The sequence below is a fragment of the Labrus mixtus genome, chromosome 6, assembly GCF_963584025.1.
Source record: "Labrus mixtus chromosome 6, fLabMix1.1, whole genome shotgun sequence".
Taxonomy (NCBI): Eukaryota; Metazoa; Chordata; class Actinopteri; order Labriformes; family Labridae; genus Labrus; species Labrus mixtus.
In genome coordinates, this window is record NC_083617.1 from 24,052,006 (window position 1) to 24,065,040 (window position 13,035).

Below are 13,035 nucleotides of genomic sequence, written 5' to 3' on the forward strand. Positions count from 1 at the left end.
GAGGTGTGCTCATTCTTTTCTCTTTTTTTATTACAAAATGTCTGTACAACAAAAACAAAAATACACAAAATAAACAGTTTTTTTTTTTTTCAACGACAAGGTGAAAAGCACAAACTGTTCAGTGTCCCCTTAAAAAGCCGCAGATAACACCACCGGGGTCCTGAACGCCTGCAGCTGGTCGATCTCCCCGTGCAGGACGAGCAGACATCACAGACACCGAGCAGCACTGTGTGTGTGTGTTTCATTCTGTCAAATTGTCTTTGGACTCGAGGCCCGTCACACTCTGCCGTCTCTGCGCTCTGAGGATCAGGTGATGTGAATGTTTCCCTTGTCTTGCAGTGAACATGGAGAAGAGGCACTGTGGTGCAGGAGAAGGCTCTCGGTCCGTCTGCGTGATGATGATGATGCTGAGGTTCAAACTGCAGTCAGCTCACCGCTCACACAACAATCAGAACATTTTAAAGCACCTGATAAATCATGAGAGAAGTACTCAATGTTGTCGTATTACAGCTGATGAACACTGAGCTGCTCCTCCACACAAACACACACTCAGGTGTTTGAGTGGAGGGCCATTAAACCTCAGTCTGACTCAAGTCAGCAGCTGATTCACATGATTCAAGTTGTGCAGATCAGAGCGACAGGTTTACAGTCGGTCACCTTGTTCTAAAAGAAGTAGAGGGTCAGGTGATAGTTTGGCACTCACAGATTCACTGCCCTGCAGACGAGCGTCTTTAGAAATAAGTTAACAGCTTAAATATGAACGACCAGCAGGGAACACTGCACGGACAACCGACACTCGGTCGCAGGAACACACAATGAAAAGATAAACAAACCGTGGCACGCTGAAAATGACTTTACTGTCACGTTATTGTGAGAAGTTGCAGGCGACACGAGGACTTGACAGTGAAGTCATTTTCAGTGGTTCACAGTTTGATATTCTTTATTTTTCATAAAGACGAGGATTGGTGCCAGGCATGAGGAGGAAACCAGGAAGTGAATCTAATTATTAGATGTTTTTTACATGTTGAACTTTAGAACAGAAATTAATCAGGAGGGAAAATCTGTTACTTTTCAGTTTATTTTTCACATTCTGCAAAATATAAAAAGTTGTCTTATTTAGATTTTCCCGTTACAGTTTGACTTGTTAATAAAAATAATAATCTTCCTTCTCTCCTTCTTTCCTGCCACCAATGCCTTTCCCTCGCATTAAGCCTGACGTACTCTGAACCATTTCAGGTCGATTAAGACTCCTTATGAGTCGTTTGGAAGTCGAGCAGAATTCAGCCCAATCGTCCCGGCGTGCAGTGCACACTAACACACGACGACCAATCACTGTTTGAATGAAAATTTGAAATTTTGAAAATATCAGTGAGCAACAACAAGAGCCGATTCACCGACTCCAGGACATCGCCTATCATCAGAGAGAGAGAGAACGTCTTTACCTGTGTGTGTGTGTGTAGCCCAGCTGAGCCGTGAACATGAACAAATGAAATCAAGTCTGTTGGAGTTTTCTGTTGAGATATGTGAACGGTCCGTCCTGATCTAACTCGTACAGCGTGAGCTCTCAGGTCGTTCAGTGTGAGCTCATAAATCGTGACCTTGGGTCGAGCGTCGTAAACGATTCCGTCGTACAGAGTGAGCTGACGTTCCACTATGACTTTAAACAATCGTACAGCGTACACCAGGCTTCCAGGACTTTTAATCAAACACAGAATTTTCAGGTATTTTTTAAAACCCAACATCTGAAATAAATCATCTCGTCATCGTTTCAAATCTTCAGATCAGAACTCTTCTGACAGTGAGTCATTGTGACGTTCCCGCTGCAGAAACAAATTTAAATGTCATGTTTTACATTTTGTGACTTGGCGTCTTTAGAGGACACTCTGAAAAACAAAAGTCTCAAACAAACAGAAAGAAAAAGTAGAAAAACCTCCAGCGTTCTTTCTCCACGTGTGAAAACATCAGGACAGCACGTCAGCGTCAGACGGCGTTTAATTCATAACCCCTCCTCTGTAAATCATCGTCATGAACATACAAAACCACGACGTAGAAAACAACTACATGCCGTCGCACAAACTCAACCAGGCTGAAAATACAAGTTAGCAATTTTTAAAAAAAATATGTACATTTCCAAACGTCTCTTTTTTTAAACCAATAAGAGTTCCCCCGCCCATTTACAAACCCCGCCCCACACACACACACACAAACACACACAGAGCGCTCGTGCACAGGTTGCTCACACTGGAACATTCAGACACACATGTCTCTTTGGCTGGTGTGAAGCTGTGGCACCTCGCCGTGTGTGTGAGCGCATGTGTGTGTACATGTAAATACACGTTTTTAAAAATCACACACACACCAAAAAAATAACACCATCTAACGGCACAGGAAACGTCCCGGTGATGGATGTAGTGATATTTCTCCTATGCATTTTTCGAATATATATATATTTATATTTATATATCAAAACGTACTGAGTAAGGGTCACGCACACGCACGCCCTTTGATTGTGTGTAAATATGTTTTTAACGTCACATTCGGAGCGTGAAGTGAAACTGAAGGAAGGCATCAATAAATAGAGATCTGTGTGTGTGTGTGTGTCGGTGTAACACTAAACAGCGCCCGCCGTCCGTCAGTCGCTCTTGGAGTTCTGCGCAGCGTCTAGGTTCACCACCTGCAGCTCCGTCAGGTTACTGCTGCTGCCGCTCGACTGCTGACCAATCACCATCTGCAACACAACACAGCTACGTCAGGCTCTGAGAGACAGCCAATCACATGACGCCACATCACTCAACACGCAGCAGATTAAAAAAAGACATTTAGTCTTTAAAGGTCACTTATTTAAAATCCACTTCCCCATGTTCCTCTAACTCTAACATGTGTCTCTAGTCTGTCTACAAACCCCCCAATGATGAGAAAAGTCCATCCTCTCCGTCTTTTGCCTGCTCCACTTTTTCTCAAACAGGCCGTTTGGAGATTTTCCCTTCATGACATCACAAAGGGCAGTAGCCCCTCCCCCAGGTGGGTGACACTCCCACAGCTACGTGTTTGTTCTGCCCTCTGAGTCTGCCTTCTCACTGTAAACAATAGGACATGGAGCGAGAAAGGAAGAGACACCCAAGTTCTTCCAGAGAGGGGCGTGGTCAGACACAGCTCATTTACATATTTAAAGGTACAGACACAGAAACAGTCTGTTCTGAGCAGGGCTGAAATAGAGGGGTTTATAGACATGATCAAATACAGGATCAGAGTGGATTTAGAACAAGAAACTTCACACACGTTTTGAGGAGCTCTGAGACTTGGTTGAAGAGGAGGAGAATATGTGACCTTTACAATATGACATTTTATTTTGAAATTTGTCTCTAAATATTACTAGAAGGTTGGTCAGTTTCTTTTAGTTTTAACCCATCAATTTCAGTTCCAATGGAAACAGGAAGTAAAGCAGAACTGTTTAATTTAAGATAAAATAAGGAACTTGTGCTCGATGGAAAGTGACGACATTTACTGCACACAGAAAAAGGAACTTACGACAGAGTCAATTATAAAAACAAAAAGTGATGTAACAAGGTGGACTCTATTTTTGACTCGTCGACTGAGCTCTCACTTAAAGGAGCAGAGGTGTCGTTTTCCCCTTTATAACTACGGCTGCAGGAAGACGCTGCGGGGGATTCACTGTCGCTGAAGGTGTTAAAAACATGTGATTAAAAGTTCTGCTTTAATTTCAGACATTTATCGAATCCCGATCGACTCGTTAACGCTGCCGGCCCTAATTACACCTTATCAATGGAGTATACTGTTTTATTCATTGTTTGTTAGACGGTTGTACGTCATTATAACGTAAACATAAATTTTTAAACTTTCATCACATTAAAGGTTTCTGATCCATCTGAAGAGGAAGCAGCGTCACACTTCATGAAATACAAAAACACATTCCAGAGTTGAAATCAGTGCACGGTGTTGTTAAACTCTGCGTGTGTGTGTTTGTCTTGGTGTAAAACAAGCAGCCAGCTGATCATCCACATTCACAGGTGAGACCCTGCTGCCGCGCTGTGCAGGTGCTCTGTTAGGATGCATGAGTGCAGTCAGGTGACATGCTGGTTGCAGAGAGAATTTGAGAGTTTCACTTGTAAAATGCAGATCTTGCCGTACTGGGTGAAGCTGCACCGCTGAGACGGGGATCTGCACTGTGCCGGGGGGTGCTGTGAGGAACACCTGAGGGACACCGCCTGAGAAAAACAAACATTTCCCATTGTTTATTGGATATATATTCATGTTTAATCACAAATGCAGAGAACTGTGTGCTGTTCAGAGTCTCACCTGTGTCCTGGCCCTGTGCGTGGGACACCTGCATGGCTGAGGTTCCCTGTGAGAAGGCGTTGAGGACGGCCAGCCCGCCGTCAGCCAGCCCCGGCGTGGAGGCGTACATCAAGGTATGGGGGCTCGGGTACATCATGTGACCCGCCACAGACGTGGGCACTGAGGAGGTGACGATGGTTGCTGGGAGACTGACTGTGGCTGCGAGGAGGAGGAGGAGAGAAAGCACGAGTCAAACTGAGGGCAGAAGTGTGTACACATGATGGCCAGCAGGTGGTGCTACACCTCCATCTATATTTAACCAGTCACTCCTACTGATGCAGAGTGTAGAGCAATGACTCAGACATTACAGGACTCAACTCATGTTTACAAAAAGTATGTTTTCTTTAAATAATTTACAAATGTTGTCAGAGACAAAGTGGAAAACAGAATAGAACCAGGTTTACATGCAGCTCAAGAGGAAACCTCCAGGGCTGAAAAATGAAAGTGCAGTTCCTCCAGTGTCCACTAGAGTCTGTCTCCTGCAGTGAGTCAGTCCCCATAGAGCCCCATGTTAAAATGTCCAACTTTACAGCAGAAATAAACATGTTTACAGCCTGGTACGAAAACTTTATTTACATGTTAGCAACAAAATTAGCAGCTAACTGAGTCTGTGAGAAACATACCTGGACTGTTAGCTCACTCACTGTTTGTCATACAGCTTCTGCTCCTGATAATTAATTAGCCACGACCACATTACTGAGCTTTGCTAACCCTCCACACCTCTCCCGCTCCGCTTGTTCAGGGACGTCTAAAAACCTTAAATCAGAGCTGAAGCAGACAGAACAACAGACAGGTTTGACGTACTGGTGGAGTTTGTGGAGGTGTGGGACATTTCAGGGCTGCTGTCGCTGTTGGAGGTGTTGGGATGGACCTGGATGGCCTGGAGCTGCTGGGGAACCCCCGGACCTGCAGACACACAAACACACACACAGAGCAAACAGCCACTACAGTGAGTCATGAAACCCTCACAGTGGGAGAGCAGCAGTCACAGTGGGAGTGATGGGAGTACTATCATGAGAGGTAGAAGAAGAAGTCGTGCAGGAGAACTCCCAGCATCAGGTGCATGTTATTAGTCACAGCAGAGAAGTAGCATTAGCAGCATTAGCATCTGATGATGGTGTGGAGTGCAGAGAGGTGCTGCAGCGTGCAGAGCGGGTCACCTGTGAGGGAGACAGCAGCGGGGAAGCGGAACACGGCCTGCTGTCCGTGCTGAGGCTGCTGGGCGGCTGCCAGTGTCGCACCGTGCTGCCCCTGGAGGGTCAGGGAGTGCTGCTGCAGCTGGCTCAGAGGAATGGTGGGGGTGCCGGGGGGGAGAGGAGTGCCTGCTGCAGGGGCACATACATACACAGGGTGGGGGGGTTAAAACTGAATGCAGAAGTAAAACCTCCTCTCGAACGTCCAAATAAAAGTTTGAATCGTTTTCAAACGCTTGGTATCGGATGGTGACTAGCAGTTATTTCGCACGCCCCATGTACAGAGGACTGTCCTCAAGGTGATCGGCCTGGGTTCAAGTCCCACTTGTGGCTTCTTTCCCGCATGTCATTCCCCACGTTCTCTATCCCTGATTACCGACATCCATTTGGTGCAAGTTCACCAAAATAAAAGTGGTCATACAAAATATAACATGCAACAATTTATTACAAACGTACAAAACTTAGTCGGCTTCCAAATCGTGACTCTGCCGTCATATCTGTGTTATCTAGACCGTGTGCAGAGATTATCATTCTGGCATCATGACGATCATTAATCAAAATGTTTTTCATCTCTGATGAGACGCTTTGAAACAAACCGCAGCAGAGCGTGTTCAGCTCGCTGCGTGTGCACACAGAAGATATAAACTCAGACGGGTTCGTTGTCTTGGTGTTCGACTGTAAGTCAAAGTTTAATGCTTTAAGAGGAATCAATGTTTGTGATCACGTCACGATGATTTTCACCTCTTCATTTCTGTTAAACATTTATTGGAGATATTTGTTCGACTGTTCTTCGTGTGCTTCTGTCAGCAGGTTCTCTCTGTTCACAAACTAAGACAGAGGAGGGATGATAAAGTCCAAAGCTTTTATTAAATCTTAAACACACCGAGTACTGATGAACAAACATGGCCGCTAAGAGGAGCAGCAAAGGTGATGATCTAATTCCTCGACAGCATTTTGACATCTGACATCTCATTTTGACATCACGCGTTCAGAAATCGTTTTTAAGAGCTGTGAAAAATATCAGAAGCTGTGTCATGTTCTCTTCAAACGTTTCAATTTTCTGTTTATTTTGTCTCTATCTCTCTCTGTATCAGAGCATCTCTCCCTCTCGCTCTCTCTCTCGCTCTCTCTCCCTCTCTTTCTCTCCCCCTCTCTCTCCCTCTCTCTCCCCCTCTCTCTCTCTCCCCCTCTCTCTCTCCCTTGGTGGTATCATATGTTGTTCAGACAGTTGCTGCAGCAGGGAGGGCCGGCCCCATCAAGCTGTCAGCTGAGGAGCTTTCAGTGTGGGAGGGTGTGTTGTTCCACCTGGCACTGCTGCTATGTGCCAGACAGGTGGTGAAGAGGAGGGAGAAGGGAGGGAGAGAGCGAGGGAGAAGCTTGTAGAAGAGAGAGAAAGGACGGACACAGACACGTTGTGGCGTCTTTCAGCTGTCACTCAGAACAACAGGGACGACCTTTTGGTGGACGTCGTTTGCCGTCCTTTCAGCTGTTTCCGACTGCAGACGACAAACAAACGGAAACACCTCACCTCCCACATGACTGTCAGAACCCAAGAACACAAGGAGGCCTTTCAAGAGCGTTTATCAAGACGACCCCCCCAGGGACAATAAAGGTCTGAATGGAACTTAAAGAGGGTCACGTCTAGTTCAGGACCAGATCTCTGACGTTATAGCCAGCGATCCTCATTGAATATTCATGACTAATTACAGAGCGTGTTCATCAGCCGCCATCGCCAGACCTATTGTGTCCGTCGCCACTAATTATTCCCGTCCCCGAGAGACAATCAAAGGATGCCCGGGCGCCAACGCCACCGACTCCCTGGATACAAGGGCGTTATTAAACCTAAGGGTGCTGAGTGTTGTTGACTGAAGAGCTGCTGTGTGATGTAAACATATAACATAAAAGAGGCACAACCCCCCCCTCCCCCGAGATGACAGCGCAGGTCATTCAAATTGTAATCAGACAATACGCAGACGGCGGCGTGATAAGAACGCAACATAAAGGCCTCGAGAAGAAGGTTCATTTAGATTCTGCAGGACGACAAACAAAGCAGAGAGGAAGTAATTAAGATCAGAAATGGGGGGGGGGGTGTCTCTCTCACTCACCGGGCATGAAGGTGAAGCCGCCGGGCAGCTGCATGACCCCCGCAGAGCCCCCGGTGGTCTTGAGGACGGTACCGTTGGCGCTGATGTTGCTGCTGCCCGAGGCGGGCGCCAGGTAGTTGGTGATGGGAAACGAGGGTCCGCTGCTCACCTGCATGGTGGTGGAGGTGGTGGGCACGGTGGACTGGGCGGCACTGGTGGTGCCGGGTAGGCTGGCTACCGTGAAGGTGGGCTTCAGTGTGTCCTGAGCGAGAGAGAGAGAGAGAGAGAGAGTGTGTTCAGAGTGTGTTTTGTTACAGTCTTTCATTATCTAACTCCAGCGTCTACATTTTGTTACTGAGGCGTCTTAGTGTCTTTGAACCTACGAGGAAAATCCAAGGTAACCCTGATGACATCACTGATGATGTCATCTTTAACTCAAAATAAAGTAAATAAAAAAAAGCAACATCAAACAGTTTCATGTGTGGACGACTGAAAACAGAAAAACACCATTAATGAGGCTTTTCCTCCTCGAGCAGCAGAACCGAGAATCAGCAGGAGCATGTTTCATGTTTTCAGGGATCAATGGACGCCTGACAGAAACCAGAGGTCACTTTTAATGACTCGGGAAAAACAACATTACAAAAGGTCTGAGACCCCGATAATTACAGCCATATGTCTACTTAGAGCTGCAGGGAGAGATTAATCCAGAAACAATTCTTCATCCTGAACAGGAACTGAGTGTAAAGAAACATTATCGTACAATCATCCAGCAGTAAGAGCTGCAACAAATAATGGAGTCATTGATGGAAAGCCAAATGTATTTATAATCGATATAATCGTATTTATATATGATCAGACATGCTATGTTGAAGCGCTGGCTTCTCTGACAACAATGCAGCAGCCAGTATGTCCTCCTTCTAACTTTAGATTCTGCTCCTGAATGCTCTGGATTTGTTTGGACCAGGTTTTAAGACACCCCCACATGGCCGTTTTGGACGCCCCTCGGTTTGCCAGATATGAGAGCAGTTATCAGGTCAAACCAACAGGTGTTGCAGTGATGGAAGCGGGTAAGAGAAGTGGTTCAGATAGAAGTGATTGTACGCGACCTAAAAAGCCTCTGCATGTTTCTAATAAGCTCCACAGCTCTCTACAATGTTAAGAATTTAGACTGCAGTACCCATTTTAAACACTAGGTGTCAGAGTTACATACTGCTCCTTGGTGATTTTTAAGCAGAAACACTAGAACATTTGAAGAGAAAGTTTGGTTGGTTTGGTCTTTGTGAACATGTGATTCATGTTTGTCCTGATATTTAAATCAAACCACAGCTCAGTACGATCACGTCTGCTGTCTTTGGTCGAGTCTTCATGACAACATCATGATCATAAGCGACCTGACGTCCGTGCAGAGAACACAGTGATGAGATGTTAACATAAACATAAGATCAGAGGAGGTGAGACGCAGCTTCAAACACACACTAACACGAGCGCTCATTGAGCCCAGAGCAGGATGTGAGGCTGAGTGGGCTGCAGGATGAGAGCAGGGTGGGCGTCATAAAGAACATCCAAACCCACCGTGCCTGTTTCACCCACTTACACCAACACTTAGCACATGATGCTAATGATCTGTGATGGTGCATCAGGAGTGAGCCTGCACATTACACGGCATGTTAGAGTTGGTAAATGCAGAGTGAAAGTGTTCCTGGAGGGTTTTTGATCCAACACGTAAAGAGAGAGAGAACAGTGGTTGATGTAAATATGAGGTGTGATCACATGCAGGATCGATGGATGTGTGGCATTCAAGAGGATAAAACCATCACACGTGAATGGAAGCTGCAAGTCCACCAGGGTTCACAAGCAGTTGAACATCCTGATCATCAGAATCAACGTTTATCAAGAATACAGACGACATGATGACTGACAGCTTCTATAGATGTAGCTGATAGCACACAGCTTACTTTGCACACATCTGGAGGTCATAGATCATGATTAAATTTAAAACGATCCACGTTTATTTACAGGAGACGGATACATGTGCTCATGTTTAGACATATAATTTATACACTGCATATAATCATTTATTATAAAGACTTTCACAGCATACTGACTACCAGGCCGGATGACAGGGAGATTTAAATTCAGACTACACGACGTAAGGTAAGATAACACTACAGCATACTCGCTGATAGTCAACAGACAACTGCCTGGGGTCCCAGGCCAGCAGGGGGCCCCCCGAAGGCTGACAAACTTTAAACCATAGCAGAGGCAATGTGCAAGCTGAGTTATTCTGATGCTGGCTAGCGAGGGTGTATTCATAGTTGTTGACCTTATGATGACAATTTTCCTAAAACTGCAGTTCCTCCAGTGTCCACTAGAGTCTGTCTCCTGCAGTGAGTCAGTCCCCATAGAGCTCCATGTTAAAATGTCCATCTTTACAGCAGAAATAAACATGCTGGTACAATTTGCAAGTGTATCATTTGCACATCTTGTGTTATTTTCCCGTCTCTTCTCTTTGTTGTAAAATACTTTCTTCTCTCTGAATCAGAGCTGCTCATTAAAGTTTTATTACCCTCTTATTACAAACTGATGATCAGGCCTCTCTGAGCAGGGCTTGTTGGTTTTTATATGTGACTGATTACATGGGTGAGAGGTGGATGATCCAGCACTGATAAGGCCTTCCAACACATACACGCCCACACACACACACACACACACACACACACACACACCTCTTCATGTGTTTAATATCAAAGACGTTCAGATTGTAACGCCTCAACACAACGATTTCTGAGTTATCTCATGCGTTAAAATCTCGTCAGATGATCAAACAGTGAAAGTTGTGACAGTAAACTTGATGACGTGCTGCAGATGGCGGAGCAGGTGGCGTCTCATACAAGCTGCTCTGATCCACAGAAACAAACGTGCACAGAGCTGACGCTCAGTTAGCCGCTCAGAGCGCCGTCCTGCTCAGAGTTTGTGACAGTCCAAGGTCCTTCAGACCTTTAGTTAAACAGTCAGAGGACACACACACACACACACACACACACACACACACACACACACACACACACACACACACACACACACACACACACACACAGTGTTGAGGGATTGGACTCTGAGGTCTGTCGCTGTTTCTACTCCGGCCAATAAAGGTTTTCTGTTCATTATAAAGCTTTTGTTGTTTGTGTTTAATAAAAACATCAACGTAATAAATGTGTCCGTACATCTATATCAATCGATCTCTTAAGATCGAGACAGATCTACAAAAGATATCGGCCGATATATATTTACAGTATCCGATATATCGTACAGGAATCTTTTCTCTCCACAATTTCGGCATCGCTAACGGCCCCAAAAATCCCACATCAGCCGGGCCTCAGATTAAATGCAGGTATAGTTCGTCTTTTAGACTCGTTCTCTTCACTGGTATAAAAACATGAAGTTAGCATGACGTCGACAGCTGTGTTAGCAAGAAGCGACTTTACTTCAAATAAACACCTGTCATACAAACATAACACATCTCTTCAAACAGACGGGAAATAAGAACTACCACAGAGTGTGTGTGTGTGTGTGTGTGTGTGTGTGTGTGTGTGTGTGTGTGAAGTACGAGAAGCAGAGTTCGACCTGTGTGAGTTTAAGGACGGGGGACAGGGTGGACGAGGGTGACAAGGGGGGACCGGGAGGGGGACGGGAGAGGGGCGGGAGCAGAAACAGCTGAGGGTTCAGACAGCTGGAGGGAAACCTGAGCCCCTCCGAGGGAGAGTTAACCCTTCCCATGCCAGCTGAGGCGGCAGGAGAACACGTGGAGAGACGGACGCCATCTGAATCTGAGCCGCTCAAATTAATGAGGTTGAACGAGAGCGAGTGAAGTCCTGCTTCAGTTTGAAGTATTTCAGAAATCTCAGGAGTCCATGTACTTCCCACAGATGGTTTGAAACACAGTACAGTATCACATTCTGTAGATCCGTCTGACCTCTACAAGAACGTTTAAGAACATCAATCAGCCAATAAAAGGAGCTCTGAGCTTCACCTCACCACAAGGGGCGATGCTTCAGTCTCACAGATCAGACACTTGATTTGACCTGCCTTAAAGCGGCATGACGTTTTAAGATTCATCATGGAAAAAGCCTCGACAACAAAGTTATTTAAAGTCAAGTTTTTATCCAGTTTATTTATTTGAAGTTGTGAGGCTTCCTTACACTTCCATGACCGCAGTCTGATCCACATCGCGAGGAGTTCAGGTCACTAACTGAACACTGGTTTGGGATCAGAGCTCATCATGAAGTTTTCAGCCCTGACTGATGATCCAGGTTTGAACCTGCCGGGTTGACTCAAACCCACTCTTATCTCTGTGACCTACATACGAGCTTCCACTGACCCACTGCTTTGTTTGACCACCTCTGTGTGTCTGCTGTTCGACCGCCGGCTCTATAAACAGCGCTGGCTTTTAGTTCAGAGTCAAGGCACTGCATAGTAAACACGGAGCAGCTCTGTGATGCATTTCTCCTGATCCTTTGACATCACCAAAGAAGAAAACACACGCTCTTATTGTGACGGGTCAAAATACAGTGTAAACAATACGATATATCAGTAAAGCTGTATTTACAACGTAAAGTCCTAACTGAGTCCTGGGAACTTTATCTAACCCCCAACAGGTCCCTACTTTAGGGGCAGGACTTTCTAGAAGAGCAGGAACTTTCTGGGTTGGGCTCTGCAGATCTGAACTGTTCTGATTGGTTGTTATTCGCAGCATCGAGTCGACCATCAGAGCAGCAGAGGTAGACTCACTGATCCCTGCCTAAAGGCACAGTATGTAAAATCCACCACCAGGGGGCGCTCAATCAAAACAGTAACAAAAGAGGACGTCGAGGCTGGCGAGGAATCATGGGAGTGATTTTCTCTCTACTATATTTGAGGTGATGTCAGAACTCAACAAAAACATGTAACAGGTTTGTTTTTCAAAGCACGCTGAAGCTACAGTTACAGTTCCATCAGTCCGGTTATTTAGAATACCGTATGCAAGAGGTGTGTTTAGTTCACGCTCTAAGGAGGATGCATGTTAAATTTTACAATCTGGAAAAATATTTCTAAAGATTTGAATCAGCCTGAGATAAAATTGAGGAGATTTTAAAAGTTTTGATTCTAGATTTTCTTCTAGAACTTGTTTTAAAAACTCTCTCTGCATTAAATTTAATCTAACTACAGACCGACCTGCATGTGTGTGTGTGTGTGTGTGTGTGTGTGTGTGTGTGTGTGGGGGGGGCACTTAGTGTGATGAGGAACCAGAACGAAAACGAATGAAGTCACAATTTATAGTTGTGCGAGTGAAGCGCTGAGTCGTCTGAAATCAGCAATGAATCCTCAACGAGAGCAGCCTTCATGACATACAAATCGTTTATTTA

General features: G+C 45.4%; 1 protein-coding gene across 3 annotated transcripts in view; it reads right to left on the bottom strand.

Moving 5' to 3' along the window:
• Positions 1–4: 4 nt before the first annotated feature.
• Positions 5–13,035, bottom strand: part of srfb (serum response factor b) — a 30,411-nt gene continuing 17,380 nt past the window's right edge. Inside the window, exons 3-8 of one of the 3 annotated variants that reach the window (XM_061040618.1) lie at positions 7,655–7,895; positions 5,517–5,681; positions 5,161–5,262; positions 4,318–4,515; positions 4,125–4,226; positions 5–2,728 (exon numbers count right to left, since the gene is read on the bottom strand). In XM_061040618.1, the coding sequence (XP_060896601.1) occupies positions 2,691–2,728; positions 4,125–4,226; positions 4,318–4,515; positions 5,161–5,262; positions 5,517–5,681; positions 7,655–7,895 (846 nt within the window). In that variant the 3' untranslated portion in view covers positions 5–2,690. The remainder of the gene's footprint in view (positions 2,729–4,124; positions 4,227–4,317; positions 4,516–5,160; positions 5,263–5,516; positions 5,682–7,654; positions 7,896–13,035) is intronic. The other 2 variants (XM_061040617.1, XM_061040619.1) reach the window with 2 other exon arrangements.